Here is a 25,230-nt window from a genome sequence, read left to right on the forward strand (position 1 = left end):
AACTTGTAATCCAAGGCTATAGGATGACTAAGGAGGAATGGATTGAAGGATTTATTCAAGTTGAAAAAGGAGAACAAAATAAAAAAAAAGCGTGTGAGAGAAGCTGCAGGGCCATTCTTGAATCAAACTAACAAAAAAAAAGAATATCTTTTAGTGGGAAAATTGACATGATTTTAAAACATGTCAACTTACTCACAAAAGATTAGTGAGACTGGAGAATCATGTGGGGATCACTACTGCTGCTGCAACACCACAGTGGAAATCAAGGGCATTTCAAGAAGAGGAAGTAGAAGGTGTACGAGTAGAAGGTGGCCGAATAGAAGTACTAACACTCTCTGGAATCTCCCAATACTCCATATCACCTACTGGGTGAATGCTCTCTGAATATCCTAAACGCCATCTGTAAAATAAAAAAGAGGAAGATAAGACTTATAGAACTTTGATAAACCTTTGAAAAACCTTGTAAAACCTTGTAAAACCTTTTTTAAACTGTTTATAAACCTTATAAATAACTTATAAAACCTTTTAAAACCTTTTAAAACATTGTAAAAACCTGTCGGATCCGTTACTTTAGCAACCTTTTAAAAACCTTATTAAAGAAGAGAGTTATAACCTTTCAGTGGAATGATAATCATCAACAAACATGTTTTCATTGAGATTGACATGTTTGGCAGCAGCAATTCCATGTGCACAAGGGAATTTGTCAATATCAAACATACAGCATGTGTATTTCCTTGTGTCCAAATTCACCATATATGTCTTTAAAGCTGCTTTAACCTCGAACACATTTTCATTTACTTGACTAACTTCAAGCCAGCGGGTAGTATTATTATAAGATTCATTCATCTTATTCCCAACTTTTGGAGTAACAACATATGGATGTCGACAGCTCTCCTCACGTCGTTCATTAAACCACCTAGTCAAAATAGACCTGATTGTATCAAACAGGCAGACAATTGGATACTCACGAGTCTCTTTTAACCTGGAGTTAATGGACTCGGCACAATTAGATGTCATAATGTTGTACCGGTTAGAAGGAGAATATGCACGTGACCATTTCCTAATATCAGCTTGCCAAAGATATTCTCTAAGATCCGGATCACCATTGGAAATTTGACTGAACAAATAATCAAAATCATACTGAGTGTAAGCTCTTGAAGCATCATGAACAACTGGAAGAAGAGAAGCATAAGCTCTAAATCGTGTTTCCAGGTTCTTTTGCAAGTGGAAAGTGCAGATCCCATGATGAGCATGTACATAATTGACTGAAAGCGCAGTTGCAATTGAAGAAGCCCGATCAGACACGAAAACTAGATCCTTTTCATCAGGAATAATAGTCTTCAAACACCGCAAAAACCAATCCCATGATGCATCATTCTCAGAATCAACAACGGCAAAAGCAATAGGATACAACTGAAAATTACCATCCTGAGCTGATGCAGCAAGCAAAGTCCCTCTATATTTTGATTTCAAATGGGCGCCATCAATAGAAATAACTTTTCTCATCAACTTAAAACCTCTAATTGATGCACCAAAAGCCAGAAAACCATATCTAAACTTATTATCAGAATCAGCTTTGATGTAAGTGATAGTACATGGATTCTTGTTTTCTATCATGTGAAACCAACTCAGTAAAACCTCATAACTATCAGCAGGTATACCCCAAGCAAGTTCTGATGCATGTTCTTGAGCTCTCCATGCTTTTGAGTACGAGACACCAACTCCATGGTCATTCCTAAAAATTTCCATGAGCTGTTTGGGTCTGAGAGGAAGCTTTCCTCCTGCAAAATGGCTACTAACCAAACCAGCCAAAGTTCTTGCAGATGCTTGGCGATGATTAACATTCCTTAAAGCAGAGTCACAGCTGTGCTGACTAATATACTTTCGAACAACAAAGCTATCTGATGCTTTAGCCTTAGCCTCCAACTACATTTTTCATCAATACATTTAAGAACATACCTCTTGTTGTCTGACTTAAAAGTATGAAACTCAAAACTATGCTTGACTGCATACATCCGCATCTGACTTCTCATTTCTGTTTTGTCTTTGAATAACTTTCCAAAAAACAGTGAATCCACATCGATTAGACCAGTTGAGTGTGAAGAACCAGATGGATACCCAACAGAGGTTGTCATGTTACGAGGAACACCCTCGACATATGGATTTGGTATTGGTTGACCCTGAAAGTACAAATCAATGGTTTTTAAAAGGTTTTACAAGTTATTTAAAAGATTTTACAAGTTATTTTAAAGGATTTAATAAGGTTTACAACCATTTTGAAAAGGTTTTTTAAAGTGTTTAAATGTAAGTTATCTGAGTATGAGTAGAAGTAAAATCATTAGAATTGCCAGTATATTGACTTGAGGAAGCAACAGGAGAACAATAAAAACGAGGAACACCCTCGACATATGGATTTGGTATTGGTTGACCCTGAAAGTACAAATCAATGGTTTTTTAAAAGGTTTTACAAGTTATTTAAAAGGTTTTACAAGTTATTTCAAAGGATTTAATAAGGTTTACAACCGTTTTCAAAATGTTTTTTAAAGTGTTTAAATGTAAGTTACCTGAGTATGAGTAGCAGTAAAATCATCAGAAGTGCCAGTATATTGACTTTAAGAAGCAGCAGGAGGAACACTCTCGACATATGAATTTGGTATTGGTTGACCCTGAAAGTACAAATCAATGGTTTTTTAAAAGATTTTACAAGTGATTTCAGAGGATTTAATAAGGTTTACAACTGTTTTCAAAGGTTTTTAAAATGGGTTGAAAAGGCAATTAAAACATTTATACCATTGTAAGTTACCTGAGTATGAGTATAAACATCAATAGCATTCCCAACTAACAGATTTGAGCTTGTTTGATCCTGAAAGGATTTGTAAAGTATTTAAAACGTTTTACAAGTGTTTTCAAAGAATTTTATAAGGTTTTGTAAGCAAGAAATAATTTAAAATTCTAAAGTAGAAAGTTACCTGAGTAACAGCAGTAACACTCTCAATAAAAAGAGTAGAGCTAGGTTGACCCTGATAAAGAAACATTCCTCAAATCAGTTACTTTTCTAAAACAATATTAGAAAGAACAAGAGAATGAGTTTACTAAAAATACCTGCTCTACAGTCTCACAAAAATCCTCAACAGTAACACATAGATGAAGAACTCCTCCACTTTGTGCATATTTGAGTTTAAAAGCTTCAAGCTGCCTATCATTTCTAATAAAGATAGGAATACTACCTATAGTAGAAGACTTAGCAGGCAATGTATAACTAAGCTTTAAACATTGTGCCTGAATATCAATGTCAAAATCTTCTAATAGAATATTTACCAACTCACTAAATCTAGTATTCTCATCAATGTTAATCAAAGAAGCTCCCCTTTCATTATCCATCTCAAATTCCCAATGAATGTTGTTTTTCAACTTCCACAAACCACATATTGAATACAATTCAATCATTTGTACACCCAAACAAATCCTGAGAAAACAAACCAATAAAACTACATTAAAAGAAGAGAGATCCGAACAACTATATCAAAGAATAACAGTAGATGTCCAAAGATCTAATAAAGGACTTTATTATCACGAACAGATCTAAAAGAGCAAGTGCTTAAGACCTAAAAATATTCTGACATCAAATTTGAAATCGAAACAACAATCTAATAGCTAACACAAAATTGAAATTGAAATCAAAACAAAAATACAGAAACAAGCTTACACGATGGGAGAAAAGGACTTTATTATCACGAACAGATCTAAAAGAGCAAGTGATTAAGACCTAAAAAAATCCAATTTATAACGGCGGAGGAGAGATTTGCTTTATAAGACCTAAAAATTCAATTGCTCAATATGATGGGAGAAACACTTACACGAATGGGGTAGAAGAGACGACAAACTAAAAGAGAGAACTAAGACGACGGGAGAAACAGTGATAACGGCGGAGGAGAGATCCGACCGGAGAAGGAGAGATGTCTCCGGAGAAGAAGAGACGAAGACGAAGACGATGGGAGAAACAGTGATCACGACGGAGGAGAGATCCGACCGGAGAAGGAGAGATGTCTCCGGAGAAGAAGAGACGAAGACGAAGACGAAGAAAGTCGACGACGGAGAAATCGACGACGGAGAAGGTAGAATAAGATTGTCGGTATAATTATAAAACAAGGGCAAAAATGTCTTTAAAAAATAAAGGAACAGTATAATTAAAAATGATCATCAGAGGGGGTATTATTAAAAAGGGGTATCAAAGAAAGGGCATTAGTAAGAAATTCTCAAAGATAAATATATTAGTTGGAGGAATGAATGTAAAATTATTTGGTAGGATTTACATTTGAGTTTAATGTAGAGTTAAATGGAGTAACATGCCTTTAAAAATGGGTTAATTTTAAATAAATATTTTAATTTATTTTTGACTTAAAAAGAAAAGGAATACCAAGTGGTTCAATCAAAATTTAAACTTACACTTTTTAATTGTTTTGTTAATATAAACTCAACACTCACACATAATATTCCAAATTGAAAATATTACCTTTGAAGTAACAAACTAAATTAGTTTTCTTAAAAAATTACATGAACTTCAATCTAAAGATTTTTTAAAACCTCAAGAATAACTTCAATCCTTTTTTTTTTTCACTCATCAATTTAATTTATAGTGCTAGATTTCATGCAAATAGTTTCATATTTAGAGGATTTAGTTAAATGGTATTTTAGTAATTATATTATTTTCTATATTTCACTTCCAGTTAAACATGATTTTTTTTGAATTTTTTTTTTATTTTGCTTAAATCAAGAAAACCAATTTTTTGATAATTAAGTTCTTTTTGTTTTCAAAAATCTCAAATCTTAAATAATATAAATATTATATTGATCTTTACATATTTATCTATTGGATCACAAAACAAAAGAGACTTTACAAAATAAAATAGACTCTATAAATGGATAATTATATTGATCATTCTAAATTATTAAAAAAGATACATGAATATGTGAGATAACCAGAGTACATAATAGATAATTAGAGATGGATTTTTTCAACTTCATGACCTTATTGTGTGGTGAATATTGTAAAAGTATGGAAAATAATGACTTATAAGATGTTAATCTAAAAAAGACAATGAAGATAAACCTTTTAAAACATATTCTCAAATAAACTTAATTTTTTGTTAAAACTAACATATGTGAATTTAAATTTAGCAATGAAAATTTTAAAAATAAATATGAATACATTAGAAAGACAAGAAATATAAAAGAAATATTTTATTTTTATATAAAGAAAATAAAAATTGAAAACAATGTTAATTATATATAATACTTTCTAAATTAAAATATAGAATCAAAACTCTTACAACACATATTAGATATAACAACATTTGATATTGGTGAGATAGGAGGAGAGAATGATTACTTATAAGATGATAAATCCAAATTAGATAATGAAGATGAATCTTTAAAAATAAGAACAATGTAAAATATATATATATATATATATATATATATATATATATATATATATATATATATATATATATCATGTAGTCTCTAAAATTAAAATTTTACAATGATATTTCATTTGTTTTTTTGTAACCCATACAACAAAAATAAGAAATTGAAAACAAAAAAAACAAAAAATGATTTGAGATATTGTGGAAGAGAATGAGAGAAGTAGAAGAGAATGAGAGAATGTGAAAATGTGAAAATGAGAAAGTAAAAAATATGCCAATATGAGAGAATGAGGCAATGCTTATTTATATGATAAAAATTGATAGAAGTTGCATTTAGAATTATTGGAGTTACAAATATTATTTATTGTGTTTGAATAAAATTGAGTGGTAGAATATAATTAATGCATAATTTATTTTCTTTTCAGTTATAATTTTATTTTAATATGTGAATTAAATGTATTATGTTAATTAGGTCTTAAATATTGTCTAAAGCAATTAAACAATTAGAAAGCAAAAAAAAAAGTATTAAATAAAAATCAACCAATAAAAAAAGACCAAAACCTTACTTTCATGTATATGATTTCTTTGCAATGTTAAAGTAAAAGCAATTTTTTTGACAAAAATAATAAAACTACATATAGATATATATACGGGTTATAACGTATATTACCTTCATTTTACAAAAGTTGTTATTTCATGTAGTAAAGTTCGACAAAAATTTTAGTCAGAAATTCCAAAGAGATAATTGTGGATGTCGTCACAATTTCGTGGAAAATTGTTGTAGAATCGATCAATGTTATTATATAGTGTATTTTTTGAAAAAATGTATCTCTATATTTATTTAAGCAATGTTGTTAGAAGTTTAACCCTACTATCATGTTGTATATTACAAAATGTCATTACATTTTAATTAATTTAATAACTAACAAAAGAAATTTTTATATTGGTTTATAAAATAATAAACAATATTTTCGAAATTATTTATTGAAACTATTTAATAAATTCTATTTATTATTTCAGAAATCTTATGAAAGAATAACAAACTATTTATAACTTATTATGAAACTTAATTTTATTTATAAAACTAAAATTAAATATTTGCATCTCTAAATCATTCAATAATGATGTATATATTTTAAAATAAAGATATAACATTATTTATATTTAAAAATATAAAATACTAGATTAGGACCCGCCTGATATGCGGATGTAGAGTTTTTAAAATAAAATAAAATTTAACAAAGAATATAAAGGAAGTATTTTTGGTAAGTAAAATCTATGAAAGTAAAAACTATAAAGTATTATATTTTTGGTTTGTCAAATTGATGGTTTTTGGAAAGTAACCAATGAACATTCATGATTGGGCTGGTGGTGTTGCGTTGGTGAGGAGCGAACCTTGTTGTTGGGGGCCAAGTGTCTAAGACGGAACCCCTCCCCCTGCATTCAGAGTTAGAAGCGTTGTTGTGGGCCATGGAGCGGATACGTGCTGAGTTACCCACTATGGTGCATTTCCCTGAATATTGGTCATCCTTCTTCAACTTATTCGATGAGTTTAATTCGCTGGAGTTTTTGCCACTAGTCTCCATCTTTTGGATCCCGCATGCGACAAATTCGAAGGCAGATTATCTTGCTCGTGCTTCGTATTCTCTTATCTCTGAAGTTTCTTTTGTAAACCCCTTCCCTCTGACTTGGGCAACTAACCGAGGAAATTCCTTTTAATTTATTGTTTGGTTGAAAAATAAAGATACCTTTTTAGTTAAAAAAAATAGTTGTAGATGAGTTCAAAAGTATTAAAATTAAATTAAATTTTATAAAGAATATATATTTAATTTTTTTCGTAAGTAAAGACAATGTATAAAAGTAAAGAGATAAACTTTTAGTTATAGAAAATAGTTGTTTTGTTTTTGCTATACTACACTAATGTATATCCATTTACTAATCTACTATCTAAATTACCAGTAAAAGTTTATTTGTACACACAAATATATTTTACTGTTAAAACATACTTTTTAGTCTTAACTACTACCAACAAATTGTCTTTATGAACACATTAAATAACCTATTATATGCTTCTTCACTTTAACATTTTTATAGTTACAAAAACGCATACATTAATCTTACATACTCCTATCATATAACAGTCTTTTAAATAAATTATTTGATTGGTGAAAAAATATGAGACGATCTATTTTTTTTTTTACTTCAACAATCTTTTTTTTAATGTAAAGGTGAGTATTTACATTTTCTTAGAAACAGTAACTAATTGTATCATTTTCACAATTAATTTTTATCTTATATAAAAAGTAATATTTTTCTTGTAATATAGCAACTAAAAATTAAAAATAGTAAACAATATTATAATTTTGAATTTTATGGTATATATATATATATATAATTTATCTTATAATTAGAATTTAAATAAAATTAGGTTTTATTTTATATATTTACTTTTATATAAAAAAAATTTAGGTTAGATTTTTAATTCTTACATTTTTGTTTTTAAAATTTTTAATAATGAATTGACATATGTAAACATCTGAATGATATAATTGACACGTGTCATGATCTTGTTAAATAGTAATTTTGTCTTCAAGGTTTATATAATAAGATTATATCTAATTTATTTTATGTAGTGACATTTTATTAAAATCTAAAAAATCACAAATGTTATATTTTATTTAATATAGTGTATATACAACTAAAAAAATAAATCAAAAAGTTAAATAGAAATTTCTAAACATGATCGCTTCAATACGGGTTTTGTTTTATTTTCTGGATTTTACCAAATTTATATAATTCACGGATTTGAACATTGTATCATGTACCGAAGACAGATTAAAAATATAGTATGATACTAAATAAATTAAATGTAAAAAATTATATAAAATGTATAGAGTGAAACAAAGAAAACATTTCTTATTATTTTATAACTAACAAATTACAATAAAATTTACACAAACATTTTTCTGTTATGTACTGCACGGTAACTATCTAATTCCTTGTTTATTTTACATGTTGGGTCATGGTAATTTAAGTCATCGTCTTTTAAATGTGGATGATCACCAAGCACTGTACTGTATATCCAGTTTGATATGATTAAGAATTTTAAAACAAATATAAGAATCTAAAAAGGTTGAAAAGTATTAAAAATTTATCTGTCCTGAATACTCAATACAATTCATATATGCCTTTCAGTAATTTCGATTCACATCGACATTTTTAACATATGTTATCATTGATGAGGCACAAGTCCTAACAATATGATTCAAGAACAAGAACCGAGACGGTCTAAATATGACAAGATGAATCGGCTAAGAGACTGGTTAACCAAATCGAATCCTTTTTGACCGAGACATCATCGTCGTTCCTCTGCCATTCCCAATGTGCATGAGTCGCATTCTCGACCACCAATTGACCATGCCCAAAACTTGCTTCTCTGAACAATGATATTTCGGGTTTTGGATCTTTGTACCTAATTATCATTTATAAAACATCATCAAATCATTAACTTTTTAACGTCACGATTGTTTTTATAATAAAATAAAATAAAAACTCAGTTGACGAAGATCTTACTCGGTAGCAAGGCCTTCTGAATTGCCACCATCCCCAATGTTAATATAAACTGGTCCACATTTGTCGAACTTATCTTGGTACACTCGATTCTGTCAAAATAAATCCACAATTAGAACTATATCCAAAATATATATAATTCTTAAATAAAATGAAACCATTTCAGACTTACGAAACGCTCGTAAGCATGGACGTGACCAGCAAAAACCACATCAACGCGTGCTTTATAAAGAAGTGTTTCCATAGATGCTTTCATATCCACACTCTCTTTCTCTCCTTGGTGGGCTTCGTTGGTGTTGTACCAAGGGGCATGCACCACAGCCATTAACCAAGGTGTGGCCTTACGGTCAACCTTTTTGAGATCATTTTCTAACCATAGGTACTGCTCCGAGCCAGCCTTGAAATCTGTGTATGACCCCAACATGATAAAGTGGACTCCATAAACGTTGAAGGAATAGTACAAATTCGAGGTCGAGCCACTTTCTTCAAATGGCATGCGCCACCTGGTACGTGTTTACAAAAATATCGAAAATTAGCGATAAACCCTTTTTCATCAACACAAAAAAGAAAAAAAAAAATTTGTTTTTCTAACCAAAACATAGTATGTAATAACAAAGTTCAATTTAATAACTAAAACTAAGCCAATAATATGTACTGAAGATCCCAAATTTAATCTAATAAATATGTTTTTTTTTTTTTTTTTTTTTTGTCAAACTCTAATAAATATGTTTTGAGGTTTTTTTTTTCCTCATTTCCTCTCATAATCCTTATAATATACTTAAAACCTAAAATCAAAATAATTTACCTCTTGTTATAAGCGGTGAAGGAAGTATGGTGTAACAGAGGTATTTTTTCGACTTCGTGGTTGCCTTGAGTGACCATCCAAGGTCTTTGGCTTGCAAGTGGCTGCACCAAGCGACCAAAAGTGTCCCATGTGGGTTGGAACATGTTAGCGTAAGATAGATCACCAGGCAAGATGAAAACGTCGTGATCCCATTTCGAGATATGTTCCAATGTTGATCTAGTCCATTCAGTTGTCCCAAGGTCACCTTCATTTTTAATCCAAAAAATTCAAGATTATGAAAAAGATAACAAATAAATTTACAAGTGACATAAATCTTTATTTTTAAAAATGATAATAGAAAGAAGTGAAGAGGGAACATGGAATGTGTTACCAGACACGGCGAATTTGATGGGGAATTGAGAGGGAGGGGTCCTGAAGCTGAACTCTTGAGTTGAATGTGGGCGTCCACATTTGTAATAGTAAACTGTATTGGGCTTTAATGGACCTATAACCACTTCATTAATTTGGCCAGATGGGTAGATCAACAAGTAGTGGTACGACGACGATGTTCCATTAGCCGAGCCTTCGTATTTGCCAGAGACTGTGCCATATACAACACTCGGGAATGGTATGATTGGGTGTTTTGTTATCCATGATATTCTCATTTTATCTTGCCCCACCAGAGATATATGCACCTGAATTTGTAATTATAGTTAAACATCACGAACTCAATAGTAAGTAACTTGGAAACAAATTTTAGCCAAAGTTTAAAATGTAAATAAAAACATGCATAAGATAAAAAAAAAACTAATAAAAGTAAAAAATAGGAAAGTAACAAAGCGTACAAGCAAAACCGATGAGTGACGAAAGGATCTAACAGACACAATACAAAGTTGGTGAATTTGCCGTGCTTTCACAGAACATATGTTAACATGTTAGGTGAGGATCTCTGAATAATTTTGCATTTAAACTGTGATTGACTACTGTGGAAACAAAATCTTATTTGAGTTATGGATATATGTGTATCATATATATCCCATATCATTTTTGCTTTTTACAATTCAAATAGGATCCATATAGAGGGGAGGTTTCCTTATAAGCACAATTATAATTAGCTATCTGACTGGGATTTAGTAAAATATATGGGTTACTAAGGTAATTAATTCTGTCAAGAAAATTATTTTTGGAGAGTGGAAATGCATGTCTTCTTAGAAAATGCGTAAACAGTGTCCGATTCAATTAACATGTGTTTGTACAGTGTATATTGGTGTAAAATCACCCCTAATTATGGCAAATGCTTCCGTGTAACAATTTTCTAAGAAGATTAAGAAATTTAACAGATCTATTATTATAACAAAGTTTTTACAATTTTTCTTGTGAAACTTTTATCTTGTGAGCAATATTAATTTTATGAAGGTATAAGAAACAAAACTACAATATCCAAGATGCCGAAGGTTCAGAGGTTTTCTTAAAATCCATGCTTATGTTTGAAAAACACACAAATATCTAAAGAGTGAACGACAGAACGTCTTGAGACTTGTCGTGTCAAAATCCTACTTTAAACGATTTACATAAGTAATATAAACAGAAAATACAGATTTGAAAGTAAATTACCTGTTCGGGGAACATAGGATCATCTTCGTTAGAAGGATGGATCACTATATTTTGGCGAGGACCCGGCCGATCATAAGACAAGACATTTTCGGCCAAAACAATAAGCACTATCGCCACCAAACCCCAAACCTTCACCATTCTAACGACGGAGAGAGATAGAGATGGAGAAAGAAGAATAGAACAAGAATGACCTTTGACAAAAAAAAAAAAAAAGAATGAATGGACATGGTGTTTATATACTAATCCTTTTTCTTTTCTTTTTTTAGTTTTGGGAAGTTTTGAAAATTAGGAAATGTATTTGACCCAAAAAAAAATCTTAGTAATTTGTAAATGTGCATTAATTAAGAAAAAAATTGTGCAAGCAATTACAGATAACTGGAATTTGTCACATTTTCGAAACCTGCATGTAAATGATTCTATATTTGGGGAGAGGGGGACATCTAAGGGAGGTGTATTCAATCTAATATTCTAAGTGTTGAGTTTTTATGGATTTTTATATGATTTTGATGATTTTAGAGAAGTTGATATGATCTATTGTATCTAAGGGAGGTGTATTCAATCTAATATTCTAAGTGATTTGAGTTTTTATGGATTTTTATATGATTTTGATGATTTTAGAGAATTTGATATGATCTATTGTAAAATTCTTTTAAATCTCATCTAAAACTATTTGATTTGAAGAAGTGTCTATAGTCAAGTGGTTACAGCACCACTTCTACGACCGATCCCACCAGAGTTTGACTTCACTAAGTCGTGTTACCCCGTGTAGTACGGATTGGCTATGAATCAGACCTTGTATTTTTGACTAAATAAATCCTCTCAAATCCTCCAGAATCCCTAAAAAATATTAAAATCCAAATCCACAACCTGTTTCCAATAACAATGAATTTTAAAGTAGATTTTTAAATCATTATCATTAGTTCAATAACACTGAATTTCACGAGACTTTTTAAAATTCATAATTGAATAACATAGAATTTGTAAATTTGAATATACCTCCTTTATCTTTATGCATTGGAAAACATAAATTATATATGTCTTCAAAAACTAAGGTCATGAGATAGGTGTTTTGCTAGACTATCAAGTATCTAATAAAACAATGCCTAGCCTTTTATAAAAAATATTTTTTTAAGACATTTAGATTGCCTTTGAACTAAATACTAATTTGGAGAGAAGAAGATAATTACTTTTCTTTTGCCATGTCAGGAAATTAAAATGTCACAATATTTATTCCAATTTATTTCAAATTATTTATTATTCTCTTAATTTGGCAAAATATAACAATTAATTTCTGTCTTTTTAAAATAATTAGATTTTCATATATACACATCACTAATTATATTGTACAAATTATTAAAAGAATACATCAACTATAAATTAGTCTTATTAATACCAATTATTTACTTTTCAAATTATAATTATATATTTAAAAATCACATCGAAAATTGGGTGGAATTGTGTACGACGTCTCGAATGAGGTACGTCGTCATATGTTTCCTCCACTCCATTAACTTAAATTTTAGATCATTTTTCCAACTAATACTCCCATAACATAGTTATGCTTTGGAAGTATCACCACTTCTAAATTTCTAATGGTATTAATCAAATCAGATTAAACAACAACAAATCAAAGTCAATATTATGAATTTTTTTGGGTTCATTGGTACGTCAATCTGACTTGAATAATCTAATCCGTATTTTGCCATCCAACAAAGTTTTTATTTTATTTTATTTTACAATCATATGTTATACAACTACTAATACAATATTTTCCAGTAGAGATTTCATAATCACACGTACGTCAAAAAAAAAAAAAAAAAAAAACTCATTCGTAACAGATTTATAAATACATCAAGAATCACTTGAGATTAAAACGTAGGAGTGATTCTAATGAGAAGTCCCGGGAAAAGATCATCATGGTCATGTATATGAGGATTCCCTTCAACGATGTAAGGATCTCCACACTTCTCACTTATCGTCTGCAACGTCTCTCCTTCTTTCACCTCATATATCTCATCGCATGCTGGCCGTCGATCAGGATATTCGGCGATCATCATCGACGGCTGTTGTTTCTTCACGATCTCCGTGGAACCCTCCTCTGTCACGTGGAAGAAGTTCATCAGAAGCATCATGGCAGCAAACACCGCGCAGTACCAAGAGAACTTCTCTGCTACTACCATGGATGAACTCTTACCCATTCTGAAATCTCTTTAGGGATTTCTTTTAAGAGAAAGATTTGGTGATGATTATACGAGAAGAGTTTTGTGGACTGATATATAGAAATGTTGTATTAGATGTGTGTATGGATTAAGTTTGATTATAAAAGATTATATGTTGTTGGAGTTGGTATGAATATTGGCGGGAGTTGAGACGGTTGATAGTTAATGTTGCAGGTTCTTTTTGTGTTAGGTGACTTGTCTTTGAATCCTTCCCATTCATCTTTAGTTTACTACTAGACAAATACTCTAATTTTAAGTTTAGATAATTAAGTTGACCAAATGGTTGTGAATCCTAATCCAATTTTTAAATCTAGACTAAACACGGCTATATATCAGCTAATATTTATATATTGTATATTTAAATTACAAAAACGTTTAGTGCTCTAAATATAGAAGATCAAAGTAATAGTTTACTAAGCGAACTTTACAAAGAAATTGTGTATATATTTTTTCACATTATAAAAGATTTTCTTAAATGTTACTTCAAAGTTCAAATCAAATATTTGCTAAAGATCACATGAGGTTCTTACTTTTTTTTTTTTTTTTTTGATCAAACACATGAGGTTCTTACAATCAACTAAATCTCCATCATATTGAACAGAAGTACAGAACACCATTCATGGGCCAAGCCCAATCAAACTAAAAGATGCAAAATTTTCCTAACAATTATCTAAAAAGAAAGTAGATAAAAGCTTTTTTTTTTTCATTTTTTTTGACAATCAAAAACTTCTTTTATTTAAATTTGAAAGAGAGCCTATCACAGTAATATGATCTTATGAGATCATCTATTTGTGATCAGATTTTATTATATCAGCTCTATATGTTCTTTCAAAATATTTCGTTAATCTTCTATATACACTACAAGAAAACATTACCAGTTCTGACGAATTTTCCGACCGATATAATGGTCGGTTTAAATAACGACCATATTCCAACTGTTAAACGACGCATGAAAATAATGGTCGGTAATCGGTTGGCAATTAGCGACAGATTTATATGGTTGGAAATCGGTCGGAAATTACTGACAAAATTACCGACGAATATATTCGTTTGTAAAAATCGACTGATTTTTGACCAATTTCCGATGGATTTAAAACTTGGTCGATAAACGGTCAGTTTTAAATGACCGGATTAATCATCAGTAAACGGCTATAAATTTCTGACCGACATATTACCGTTTGTGAATCGATCGGTAAACGGTCGAAATCATGTTAACGTTACAATAGATCTGTTGCAATAGATTTGTTAGTTACCGTTGTCACATTCAAAATCAGTCATGAATCGGTCAGTTACGTCCTGAAATTTGTATATAAATTGTGGACATATATTATGTCGTTTGTTGTGAGAAAAAAATCCAAACACTTACAATATGGCTTCAAGAAATCAAAATCAAAGAGAGTGGATGTATAATACGCGGTACAATTCCAATATTGGGCTTTTGACGGATGAGTTTGCTAACGGATTCACCGAATATATGGAGTTCGCCACTAATCAAGATATTTGCAAGAAAAAGGGTATGATGCTCTGTCCATGTCCTTTTTGTGATAATAATAAATTTATCGATATAAGTTTAGTGTGGAATCATTTATATAGTTATGGGTTTAGATCAAATTACAAGGTGTGGTATTATCATGGAGAAGTAGATTTAGGGAATGTAGCTAGTACTAGTGCATCTGTTGAGGAACAATTAGAAGAACCTAGAGGCAGAAACATAGGTATAGTTCAAATGGTTAATGATTCATTTTGTGAAAATATTCCCTCGTTTATAGAAGATAGAAACATAGGAGAGGAACCGAATTTAGAAGCGAGAAGATTTTTTGATATGTTAGATACAGCTAAGGTGTCGATATATGATGGTTGTAGAGAGGGTCATTCCCCTTTGTCAGCTGCAACTAGGATGATGACCATAAAGACGGATTTTAATTTGTCTGAGGATTGTGTTGATGCGATAGCTGATTTTGTGAAAGATTATTTACCAGAAAATAATCTATCACTGGTTAACTACTATGCAGTGGAGAAAATGGTGTCTGGTCTTGGTTTGCCATACCAAATGATTGATGTTTGCATTGATAACTGTATGATTTTCTGGAAGGTAGATGAAAACAGGTCATCATGTAAATTTTGACGCAAACCTCGTTATCAAGAAACCGGTGGGAGAGTATGAGTTCCATATAAGCGTATGTGGTATTTGCCGTTAAGTGAAAGACTGAAAAGGTTATACCAATCTGATCGCACGGCAGCTAATATGAGGTGGCATGCAGAGAATTCTAACCAAGGAGATATTGCACATCCCTCATATGCAGAGGCACGAAAACACTTTCAAGCAGTTTATCCGAGTTTTGCATCTGAGAGCAGAAACGTCTACCTTGGATTAAGTACAAATGGTTTTAATCTATTTGGTAACTTAAAATTTAATCTATATGTTTATCTATAGGTTTACCTGTAGGTTTATCTATAGGTATCTTAACTGTTTTATCTATAGGTTTAAGCGTGATCCATATGGTGTAATTACAAAGTCTATCTTGAGAATGCAAAAAACAGATGTCAACCATGCTTTCTTGACATATCATTCTCTTCCGGCTGATACTAAAGAACGGTAGTTTAAAGCTTTTGCAGTAAGATTCCTTCAATCATTTATGTTTGATTCACATCATGTATCTCTCTTGTTATTTACTTCATGTGTTTTTTTTTTGGTTCAACAAGAGTTTAATTGGGATCCCAACATTACAAAAACAGTTGAGAGGGGGTTTGAGAAACAAGCTGCCTATTCTTTACATTACAAAAACAGTTGAGAGGGGGTTTGAGAAACAAGCTGCCTATTCTTTCTCCAAGAACTTGTTTGAGTGGAAAGACAAATGGAAATGCAATAAAGAGAAACCTATACATATGTCAGGTGATTTATGGAAGGAGTATATTCAGCTCTGGCGTGATGAGAAAGTTGCAGGATTGGCAGCAACAAACTCACAAAACAGGAGAAGCAACCCAGATGGAGAAGGAATTGCAGTGCACTACAATGGAGCTAAATAATTTTATAGGCGTAAAGATGAGATGGTAAATTTGAATTTCTTTATATTTCTTAAGAATTATCATTTCAATAGATATTAACTATGTTCTTTTTCTATGTATATAAGACTATTGAAAATGGTGGAGTGGAGCCTAATATGCTGGCTTTCATTGAGGATGTTTATAAAAGTAAAAAAAACTGGCAAGATTGTCTACAAGAAGGCTAAGAGGATTGTGGAAACTTTAAAAGAATAGGTGAATGACCTCCAATCTAAAGAGACACTTGAAGATGGACCGGTTCAATCTAAAGAGCTCTCTTGTTCTGAGATCAACGATTTGGTCGGTAAGGTATGTGAACTTCATTTTTATTCTTAACATGCTTTCTACTATCTTAGATCAACACTTTTATCCTTGATACTTCTTAACTCTTTGATTCTTAACATGATGTTTCCATATTCTTAACATTATGTATGTTGATTCTAGGCAATACCCAAAAAGAAAGGACACCGATTTGGATATGGATCTCTTCCAGACCATGAAGAGTTAAATGCTCTCTTCTTACTCAGCATGGATAATGACAAGAAGTTAGAAGAAGCTTACACCCAGATTTCTGAGTTAGTTAAGGAGAAAGAGAAAAATACCAAGACAATCCAATATTTGAAGGATGTTACTGAGAAGCTTCTCAACAAGTTTCCGGACTGTCGTCCACCTGAAGATGAAGATGAAGATGAAACTCAAAATTAGAGATGAGTGTTTTAACTTGCTAGTTTTTTGTGGTAAGATACCCAAAAAAAGGATAACAGTTAATGTAAGAATCTATTAATGTGGTTTTATTGATAATAACTTATTTCTACATTTTTAGTATTTTCTGATTTTCAATTAATTTAGCATTTTTGTTTTTAATTAATTTTCATTTTTTGTATTTTAAATTAATTTGACAATATTTTGGTACTGATATTTTCAGTAATCCGTTGGAAAATAATCGTATCGGTTGGAAAAGTAAATGGTTGTATATCCGTCGGTAATACAGTCTCGACCGTTTTATGCTGTCAGTATTTAGTCGGTATTTAGCTAACCGATTTCTGACCGATTTTTAACCAACAAAATTCTAACCAACTTTCCGACTGATTTCTAACCAAATAAATTTGCGACCAACGATTTCCGACCGATTAACTGTCGTCAGTTAATAATTGGAAATAGCCCTTTCAAAACCGTTTTCTGATGAATTTGACGGTCAAAAATAGCTATGTTTTCTTGTAGTGATATGACGATCCTGATCAACTACTATCATAATATGAAACTTGCGTTTTCTTCTCCAACTAAAATATGTATTTTGTTGCCCATGGCTCTAACTCTAAGGATAAAAGTATGGCACGTGTTGATAAGTAGCTTCGTTGGGCAGTACTACTATATCTGATGTTGTAGTTTAATCTAATTGAATAGACATAGAGGAAGATAAGATAGAAAGAGTGTACTATTGGGATAAAGAGAAAGGCTGGACTTCCATTTTGGCTCCTCTTCCTTCCAGCCTGGTCTTACAAATCTTTATCTTTACACACATTTTTCCTACTTCCCTAATTACATCAAAATTATTAATTAACTGTAATTAACATCATTTTAGAAACTAGTTACAATTAATAAAATATTCGATATAAGAGTATAAAAAGAATTGAGACATTTTCTACTCCCTCCGTTTCAATATATTGGATGTTTTGAGGTTTATTTGGTGTTTCAAAATATAGGATGCTTCTTATCCCTATGTAAAATTAATACTATTTTATTTTTTTTTTAAAATGTTTTATCTTTAAAGTTTATTGTCTTTAGTTTCCAAGATTACAACTTACGATACAGTTGACAAAGTTTAATTTTTCAGATTTACTTCCACTATAAAACCGGAACAGTTGTTACTTCTACATATCAAAATAAAATAAATTTCTTTTAAACACTCAAATGGATCCAAAAAAAAAATCAGAAGGAAAAAAAATCAAAGAAGAAGAAGATGCTCAAACCAGTCAACCAAAAAGTGCAAGCAACCCTCGAAACTTTGATTTAAACAAAAAGATATATTTCCACGAAGGATCAATTGATCCCAACAAAGAAGTAGAAGAGGCTATGTAAAAATATTTACATTGGCTCCAATGTAAAAATTTTGAATTTTAAGTTTAAAAACAATTATGTAAAACGTTGGCTCTATTTTTTTCAAGTAATTCAGATTCATCAAAATTTTACTTTGCCTCCATTGTATAAATGACGTTTAGTATTTCCTTTTATTAATTGAGATTTTTTTTGCTTTTTTGGGCAAAATAATTAAGCACGTTTTGCCTACTTTAATTGCTTCTAATTGCTTTAGTCAAGTGTTTTAATTAAATAAATATTTTTCTTAATCTGTGTGCTAAATTCAAAACATCCAATATATTGAAACGGAGGGAGTAGTTGATATTACTAGGCCAATTTACCTAGGGCCTAAAACGCCTACTTGTTGGGATTATACTAGTATTTAATATCGCCTCGTTTTTACTCCTCATGTTGTATTGCCTCGTGTCATGCCTCCACTTGCCCGTCACTCGTTTCCTTCCCCCTTTATCGTCGCTTCACTTATCATCATCACTCGTTTTTGATAGTTGCAATTTTTGATTATTATAAATGTTCATTATTTTCCATTCTACTTTTCTTACGATTTACATATTTTCTAGTAACATCTCCTCTTTTGTTGATTAAACTTAAGATAAATTATACTTAAACTTTCATTTTGATGTGACAGCTTCTAGTGTTTAGATGCATGTTTCAAATTGTGTATTCTCTCATTCTTGTGTAGTTTGGACGAATCAAAAGTTAATGGAAACGTGATTTGAGAATAAAATAGTGTTTGCATTTAAACATGCATGCATCTTTAGAAAGGTTTAAATAACTAATCACTATTGTATTTGTTGAAGTTTGTCGAATCGAATGTTTGTTAGTTATTTGCAATGCGATTATTTTTTATTAAGTATATGAAACCAGTACTTGTCTCATCATCTTATGCTTCACATTCCGATATCATATTGGATGGATGCTTTCACCTAATGAAAATATATATTTAAAAAAAAATAAAGTCTCAAGACACAAATAATTGTTCGTTCCCCCTACTAATAAACATTCAAAACAATATATCTTGTGATATTTTAAATCGTAATTAACCAAACCCAATCAACGGCTTGCGTACATCATTTCCCCACTTCCATAGTATCAAATTGATCATTATTAGAGGATTTAATAATAACCTTACAGACATGATCAAAAATATTACTCGACCGTCCAAATTTTGTTTCCCAACCGAAAAAAAAAATCTAAAACTACTAGAGACGACGATTGGTAAAGATTAAAAATCCCAAGTTGACAAAATAGAAAAGATCTCAAGTGGGTTCTTCTTCTTCTTCTTACAAAGATCAAACACGTTATGACTCTCACACGGTCCGAAAGTTTGACCCCATATATAATTGAGTTTTCTTTTTCTTGTAGGGTAAAGAGCATTTATTTTTATTTATTTTTTGTTTGTAGAAAAATGAAAAAAAATCAACCGTAAAGGTAAAACAAGAATACTGTACTAGTAATACGAAAAAAAATAAAAATAATAATAAAATGACACCAACATGACGACATTAAAAAATCAATCAAAAATATAAAAAGATATGATTGTTTCCGAATAGTGCAATTTCATTACGTGTAATATCAGTATATAATTAGTTTTTTACAACCACTAATTAGATTTATAGTTCCAAACTTACATTTAGTTAATAAAATAACTGAAAACATTAAAAAAATAAAATTATTAAAAAAAAACCGTTAATAAATTTTTGCTATTTAACTTTTTCAGCAAGCAGCAGCGTCTGTGTCGTCGTCGTCGTCTCTCTCTATTCGCCGTAGTTTCCTTCTCTCTCTCTCTCTCTCTCTCTCTCTCTCTCTCTCTCTCTCTCTCTCTGTTTATAACTTTATATTTTTCTCTTCCCAATTAGTTTCATCATCGATCACTGAATCTTCTCTTCTCTTCTCTCAAGAACAGGTAAAGCTCTCTCTATCTCTCTCTCCTCATCTCCTTCTTTTTCTCTCCTCTCTCTATCTCTCTTCTCTTTCTTTTGATAAAACTTTTTCCCCCCATCTTTTTCTTTGTTTCATTTCTGTTTTTATTCTTCTTTTGGTTGCCGAGAGAAAACAGAGGAAACTTTATCTTTTTCTCGGTGACCAGAACCCCGGTTCGTTTTTTCTGTTTATTTCTCGTCTTTCTTTAAATTCTGTAGAAACTAATCAAATCTTTTTACGTTTTTTACAGATATATTTTAAAAAAAATTTCAACGACGAGCTTGCTTTGATCGAAACGATATTAAAGAAAGATCTAATGGCGGAAGAGCATCGATGTCAAACACCAGAAAGCAACCGTCTCTGTGTTAACAACTGTGGCTTCCTCGGCAGCTCCTCCACCATGAATCTTTGTTCCAATTGCTACGGCGATCTCTGCCTCAAACAACAACAACAACAATCCTCCTCCTCCGTCAACAAATCCACCGTCGATTCTTCTCCTCTCTCCGTTTCACCTCCGTCATCATCATCCTCATCGGAAGAAGAGATCGCATCCGTCTCTTCTTCTTCACCTCAGATCATCATCCCTCCTCTTCTCCTCCAAAATCCTTCACCCAAGCTAGAGATACCGGAGAAAAAACTACAACAGACGACTCCAAACCGGTGCACGACGTGTAGGAAACGGGTCGGGTTAACAGGATTCAAGTGCCGGTGCGGTACCACGTTTTGTGGTGCTCATAGGTACCCTGAGGTACACGGATGCACTTACGATTTCAAATCGGCTGGTCGTGAAGAGATCGCTAAAGCGAATCCGTTGGTTAAAGCAGCTAAGCTTCAAAAGATTTGAGATGAGATCTGAACCGTTCGTTTTAGACGATGCGTTGACTTTTCCTCCTCCTCCGGTCTTTCCCCCAAAACGCGTTATTGGCTCCTCCGCCTCCGCTCCCTCCTCCTTCCCTCCCGAGACAAAAACAAAAAAAATAACCCGATGGTGTTGATTTGATCTCAGCCGTTCGATTGGGTTATATATATATATTATTGTATAAGATTTTTATGTATTTTTTAAAATATTATCAATCAAAAGGGACACGTGTCATGTGGTTTTAGGATGGAGATGCTTTCGCTTTCCTTAAATTTTAATTTCTCCTTTTCTTTTTTTTGTTTTTTCTCTCTCTCTCTGAAAGAAATAAAAGTTATTCGCGTTGGCTTTTTCATTTTTATTTTATTTTTATTTATTGTGTGCCTTTTTTGCGTGTACAAAGTTTTTTTATTCACAGCCCAAAAAAACAAATATATGATGTTTAATGGTATGGTATGATGTTTAGAGCTCACCTTCTAAAACGATTTTGATCGACGACAATGAGATGATGCTCTAGGGCTTTCAAAAGATAATTCATCGGCAATTACTGACATCTCGTCGTTGTTTCTATGCCACGACCAATGTGCTCGTTTATTGTCTAGAATCTTTAATCTCCCATGTCCAAAACTCGATTCACGGAATGCCGACAAAGGTGACTGTGGCTTATGGAACCTGTTTTTTTTTTTTAAAGTTTTTGCTTATACAATTTAGTTTAAATTAACCAAAACAATTTTTAATTGGGTGGAAAAACATAGAGTATAACTTAGATTAGTAATTATTAGTGGGAGGGTGACATACCGTAAAGCAAGACCTTCTAGGTTGCCTCCGTCGCCGATGGTTATGTACATTGGTCCACATGGGTCGGCCTTCTTGTTGTATACCGGCTTCTGCATCGTTCATTATTTGCAATTAATAAAGTAAAAGAGTCCGTTTTATTTTAAATTTGTAATTTTAAACAACTAAGCATGAATATCACAAGATATAAAGTACGTAAACAAAAAAGAAAAGATATATTAATTAGTAATTACAAAAATATTTTTCCTACATAATATTGGTAACAATATACGTAATCGTATAATTTTGAGAAACGGCATATATGCATGCAAGTATAGTTCACATGATTCCTAGAACAGTAAACCACTAAAATTATTCAACTAAATAGAATCATACATAAATTCATTACCTAAAACTAACTTTAAGTTGAAACATGTGTAATTGACAATATTTACTTCATTTAATTATAGCCATAAAAATTTAGAATAAGTTAATGAAGATGGGAGGTACTTACGAAACGTTCGTAGGTATGAACGTGGCCGGCAAAAACGATATCTACTTGAGCACGATAGAGCAAACTCTCCAGGGCCTTTCTCATTTTTTCTCCGGAACCATAATGCGCCTTGTTTGTGCTGTACCATGGTGCGTGCATCACCACCACCAACCACGGCGTCTTTTTACGGTCAACCTCCCTCACACACAGAAAAAAAAGTTATATACTTTTCAAGAACTAGAGAAACAGTTGAACTCAAGTTATGATTTTTTCAAGAACTAAAACATAATGATCTCATGTACAAATCCAGACTCGTCTTCTTGGTAGTTTCTGCTATGTGAATTTCGCAATAATGTTGATTTGTTACAAACAAATAGCGAAAAGTTAATGTATATCGCAACTAGTTACCTTTCTTAAATCAGCATGCAGCCACTTATACTGATCGGAGTGGGAGTCAAAGGGGGTGTAAGAACCAAGCATAACCGTGTGAACGCCGGCTACATCAAAAGAATAGTAAAGATTGGAGCGAGAGAGGCTCTCAGCGTGAGGCATGAGCCATCGCGCATTGTATGACTTGAAGCTTATATGTTCTTCGATCGGGAAAGACTCGATCTCGTGGTTTCCCTCTGTGACCATCCATGGGCGGGTGCTAGCCAGTGTCTCTAAGAGGCGGCCAAAGGAGTCCCAAAGTGGCTGGTGGGTGTCGGCGTAAGATAGGTCACCGGGAAGTAGGAAGACATCAAAATCCCGTTTCCTCATCTGATCTAACGTCCTTATTGTCCAATCTGTTTGGCCTAGGTCACCTTCAATTTCACATCAATAACCGGTTTTTTCGTAAGTAATCATTAGTGTTCACTTTATGAATCACATTCATGTAAAAAAATATCATCAACTCAACCCCACTACTAACATTTGAGTTAAACCAACATGCACGGAGAATCAACAATAGATAGAAGAAAAAGATGAGACGTGTATAAAACTATAAAAGCTTGAGATTTAATTTGGCGTATACTTAAAAACAAACAAACTCCAACGGGAAAGTTGTGGACATGTATAAAAAGTGGAATACATGTAATTACTTCCCGCACGGTTTGCATGCTATTGCATAAAGATAGTCCAATTTTAACATTTTAATAAGCATGAAGTTTCAAATATTTGGTTATATTGGTTGAATTATTCCTATATATAGACTAATAATCTCTATGGTCCGTCTCTGATAATTAAATCATTTGAACTAATTAAAATATGATACAATTTATTATCAGATTTGGCCTGTCCGATCCATCATATGACTATATGGACCAATCAGCGGTCAACGGCCACATAGGCAATTAGACCTTCCACGTTCCGTAGGGACATCCTATACACCAGTCTTAAAAATCTTGAATCCCAATCAATGACAAAACAGTGAGAAAATGAATTCAGAGTAGACACAGTTAGAGAAGGAACTATTTATTACCAGCTACAGCGAATTCTATAGGAAATTTGGATGGAGGGGTTTTGAAAGAATATTCGTCACCGTGGCCTCCGCAACGGTAATAGTATTTGGTGTTAGGTTGAAGAGGACCAATCTTGACATGGTGGATCTTTCCGGAACTGTAGAAGAAGAATCTGTAAGAAGTAGATTCTCCGGCGGTTTTTCTGTCGTACTTTTTCGGACGTTTACCATACTCCACTATCGATGCCACATGCTTGTCGTCTGTAATGTATGTTACTCTCATGTGGTCCTTACCCGCCAATGATACGTGCACCTATAATATGATCAACGTTAAACAATGTACAAGAGAAACTAATTTTAGTGGCAAATTCTATGTCCTATCATGGACACAAGAGATAGGCCATGCATTGGCAGCAGAACCGGTACATCTCAAATGGTTTCGTACTAAATGCAATGAAGAGGACATTGAGAATTTGATGAACCTGTTGAGGATGGAATTTTGGACGCCCGTGAGAGACAATGAAGAGGGGACGAGGCGGCTGGCGGGTGAAGTTCGAATCATAGTTAGCTAGACATACAAACGGAGAGAAGAAGAAGAGAGTAAAGCTAATTAAAAGACCAAAGATTTTCATCTTCTTTTTAATTTGAACGAGTAGATGTTGATGAAGCTGAAGGAGAAGAAGATGTGACGGATTGATCAAATATTTGAAGAGAGTCGATGGATGTTTCAGGTTTGTTTATACAACTCGTCAAGTCACACAGTTTGTTTGTTGCTTATTTTTTTTTTAAAAAGTTTAAATAGCTTGTACGTTGATTATTCATCTTCCGACTGTTTTATAAGAAAACAAATTATATCAAAAGTGTGAAGGTTGTTTTTGTAATTTTTGAAGCTATTTAAATTTTTAATTAGTTCAGATGAATATCATTTACACAAATAAGTGTTTGGTCAAAGAACAAAAATACTCATTCTGTTTTATAAAGAGTGTTATTTTGACAC

General features: G+C 32.0%; 5 protein-coding genes and 1 pseudogene across 8 annotated transcripts; 2 read left to right on the forward strand and 4 right to left on the reverse strand.

Moving 5' to 3' along the window:
• Window positions 1-273: 273 nt before the first annotated feature.
• Window positions 274-2,135, reverse strand: LOC147938960 (uncharacterized; annotated as a pseudogene).
• A 6,422-nt stretch (window positions 2,136-8,557) lies between these two features.
• Window positions 8,558-12,522, reverse strand: LOC104711829 (putative purple acid phosphatase 20). Of its 3 annotated transcripts, none has more exons than XM_087465023.1 (8): window positions 12,391-12,520; window positions 12,187-12,261; window positions 11,395-11,585; window positions 10,172-10,475; window positions 9,802-10,045; window positions 9,169-9,499; window positions 9,000-9,088; window positions 8,558-8,898 (listed from the first exon to the last, which is right to left on the reverse strand). In XM_087465023.1, exons 3-8 carry the CDS (start codon window positions 11,530-11,532, stop codon window positions 8,715-8,717), a joined length of 1,290 nt encoding a protein of 429 aa, XP_087321149.1. In that variant the 5' UTR covers window positions 11,533-11,585; window positions 12,187-12,261; window positions 12,391-12,520; the 3' UTR covers window positions 8,558-8,714. The 3 variants fall into 3 exon arrangements, with proteins under 3 accessions (XP_087321149.1, XP_087321150.1, XP_019085724.2); XM_087465024.1 differs by having other exon boundaries at window positions 12,105-12,261; window positions 12,391-12,509; XM_019230179.2 differs by lacking the exon at window positions 12,187-12,261 and having other exon boundaries at window positions 12,391-12,522.
• A 569-nt stretch (window positions 12,523-13,091) lies between these two features.
• LOC104711831 (uncharacterized) lies at window positions 13,092-13,796 on the reverse strand. The gene has a single exon (XM_010428599.3). It carries the CDS (start codon window positions 13,590-13,592, stop codon window positions 13,263-13,265), a length of 330 nt encoding a protein of 109 aa, XP_010426901.1. The 5' UTR covers window positions 13,593-13,796; the 3' UTR covers window positions 13,092-13,262.
• Window positions 13,797-14,982: 1,186 nt separating this feature from the next.
• On the forward strand, window positions 14,983-16,121 carry LOC147938961 (uncharacterized). The gene is made up of 3 exons (XM_087465819.1): window positions 14,983-15,719; window positions 15,813-16,012; window positions 16,096-16,121. Exons 1-3 carry the CDS (start codon window positions 14,983-14,985, stop codon window positions 16,119-16,121), a joined length of 963 nt encoding a protein of 320 aa, XP_087321945.1.
• Window positions 16,122-20,305: 4,184 nt separating this feature from the next.
• LOC104711832 (zinc finger A20 and AN1 domain-containing stress-associated protein 6) lies at window positions 20,306-21,883 on the forward strand. Of its 2 annotated transcripts, none has more exons than XM_010428600.2 (2): window positions 20,306-20,655; window positions 20,923-21,883. In XM_010428600.2, the coding sequence occupies exon 2, from the start codon at window positions 20,989-20,991 to the stop codon at window positions 21,514-21,516; it is 528 nt and encodes a 175-aa protein (XP_010426902.1). In that variant the 5' UTR covers window positions 20,306-20,655; window positions 20,923-20,988; the 3' UTR covers window positions 21,517-21,883. The 2 variants fall into 2 exon arrangements, with proteins under 2 accessions (XP_010426902.1, XP_010426904.1); XM_010428602.2 differs by having other exon boundaries at window positions 20,485-20,845.
• LOC104711833 (purple acid phosphatase 21) lies at window positions 21,872-25,042 on the reverse strand. The gene is made up of 6 exons (XM_010428603.2): window positions 24,716-25,042; window positions 24,255-24,546; window positions 23,204-23,598; window positions 22,817-22,990; window positions 22,327-22,415; window positions 21,872-22,200 (listed from the first exon to the last, which is right to left on the reverse strand). The coding sequence occupies exons 1-6, from the start codon at window positions 24,863-24,865 to the stop codon at window positions 22,005-22,007; spliced, it is 1,296 nt and encodes a 431-aa protein (XP_010426905.2). The 5' UTR covers window positions 24,866-25,042; the 3' UTR covers window positions 21,872-22,004.
• Window positions 25,043-25,230: the final 188 nt, after the last annotated feature.

Source organism: Camelina sativa, chromosome 9, assembly GCF_030686135.1.
Source record: "Camelina sativa cultivar CO46 ecotype springtype chromosome 9, ASM3068613v1".
In the NCBI taxonomy this organism is placed as follows: domain Eukaryota; kingdom Viridiplantae; phylum Streptophyta; class Magnoliopsida; order Brassicales; family Brassicaceae; genus Camelina; species Camelina sativa.

Excerpts from the sequence above, each read along its gene's own strand:
- LOC104711831 (XM_010428599.3), bottom strand. The coding sequence starts at position 13,592 with ATGGGTAAGAGTTCATCCATGGTAGTAGCAGAGAAGTTCTCTTGGTAC.
- LOC104711833 (XM_010428603.2), bottom strand. The coding sequence starts at position 24,865 with ATGAAAATCTTTGGTCTTTTAATTAGCTTTACTCTCTTCTTCTTCTCT. Across the intron at positions 24,547-24,715 it reads CAAAATTCCATCCTCAACAG|GTGCACGTATCATTGGCGGG; the intron begins GTTCATCAAATT and ends ATCATATTATAG. Across the intron at positions 22,991-23,203 it reads TGCATGCTGATTTAAGAAAG|GTTGACCGTAAAAAGACGCC; the intron begins GTAACTAGTTGC and ends TGTGTGAGGGAG.
- LOC104711832 (XM_010428600.2), top strand. The coding sequence starts at position 20,989 with ATGGCGGAAGAGCATCGATGTCAAACACCAGAAAGCAACCGTCTCTGT.
- LOC147938961 (XM_087465819.1), top strand. The coding sequence starts at position 14,983 with ATGGCTTCAAGAAATCAAAATCAAAGAGAGTGGATGTATAATACGCGG. Across the intron at positions 15,720-15,812 it reads TGGAAGGTAGATGAAAACAG|TGAAAGACTGAAAAGGTTAT; the intron begins GTCATCATGTAA and ends TTTGCCGTTAAG. Across the intron at positions 16,013-16,095 it reads AAATGGTTTTAATCTATTTG|GTTTAAGCGTGATCCATATG; the intron begins GTAACTTAAAAT and ends TTTTATCTATAG.
- LOC104711829 (XM_019230179.2), bottom strand. The coding sequence starts at position 12,451 with ATGACCTTAGTTTTTGAAGACATATATAATTTATGTTTTCCAATGCAT. Across the intron at positions 9,500-9,801 it reads TTCACCGCTTATAACAAGAG|GTGGCGCATGCCATTTGAAG; the intron begins GTAAATTATTTT and ends AACACGTACCAG. Across the intron at positions 8,899-8,999 it reads TCAGAAGGCCTTGCTACCGA|GTACAAAGATCCAAAACCCG; the intron begins GTAAGATCTTCG and ends AATGATAATTAG.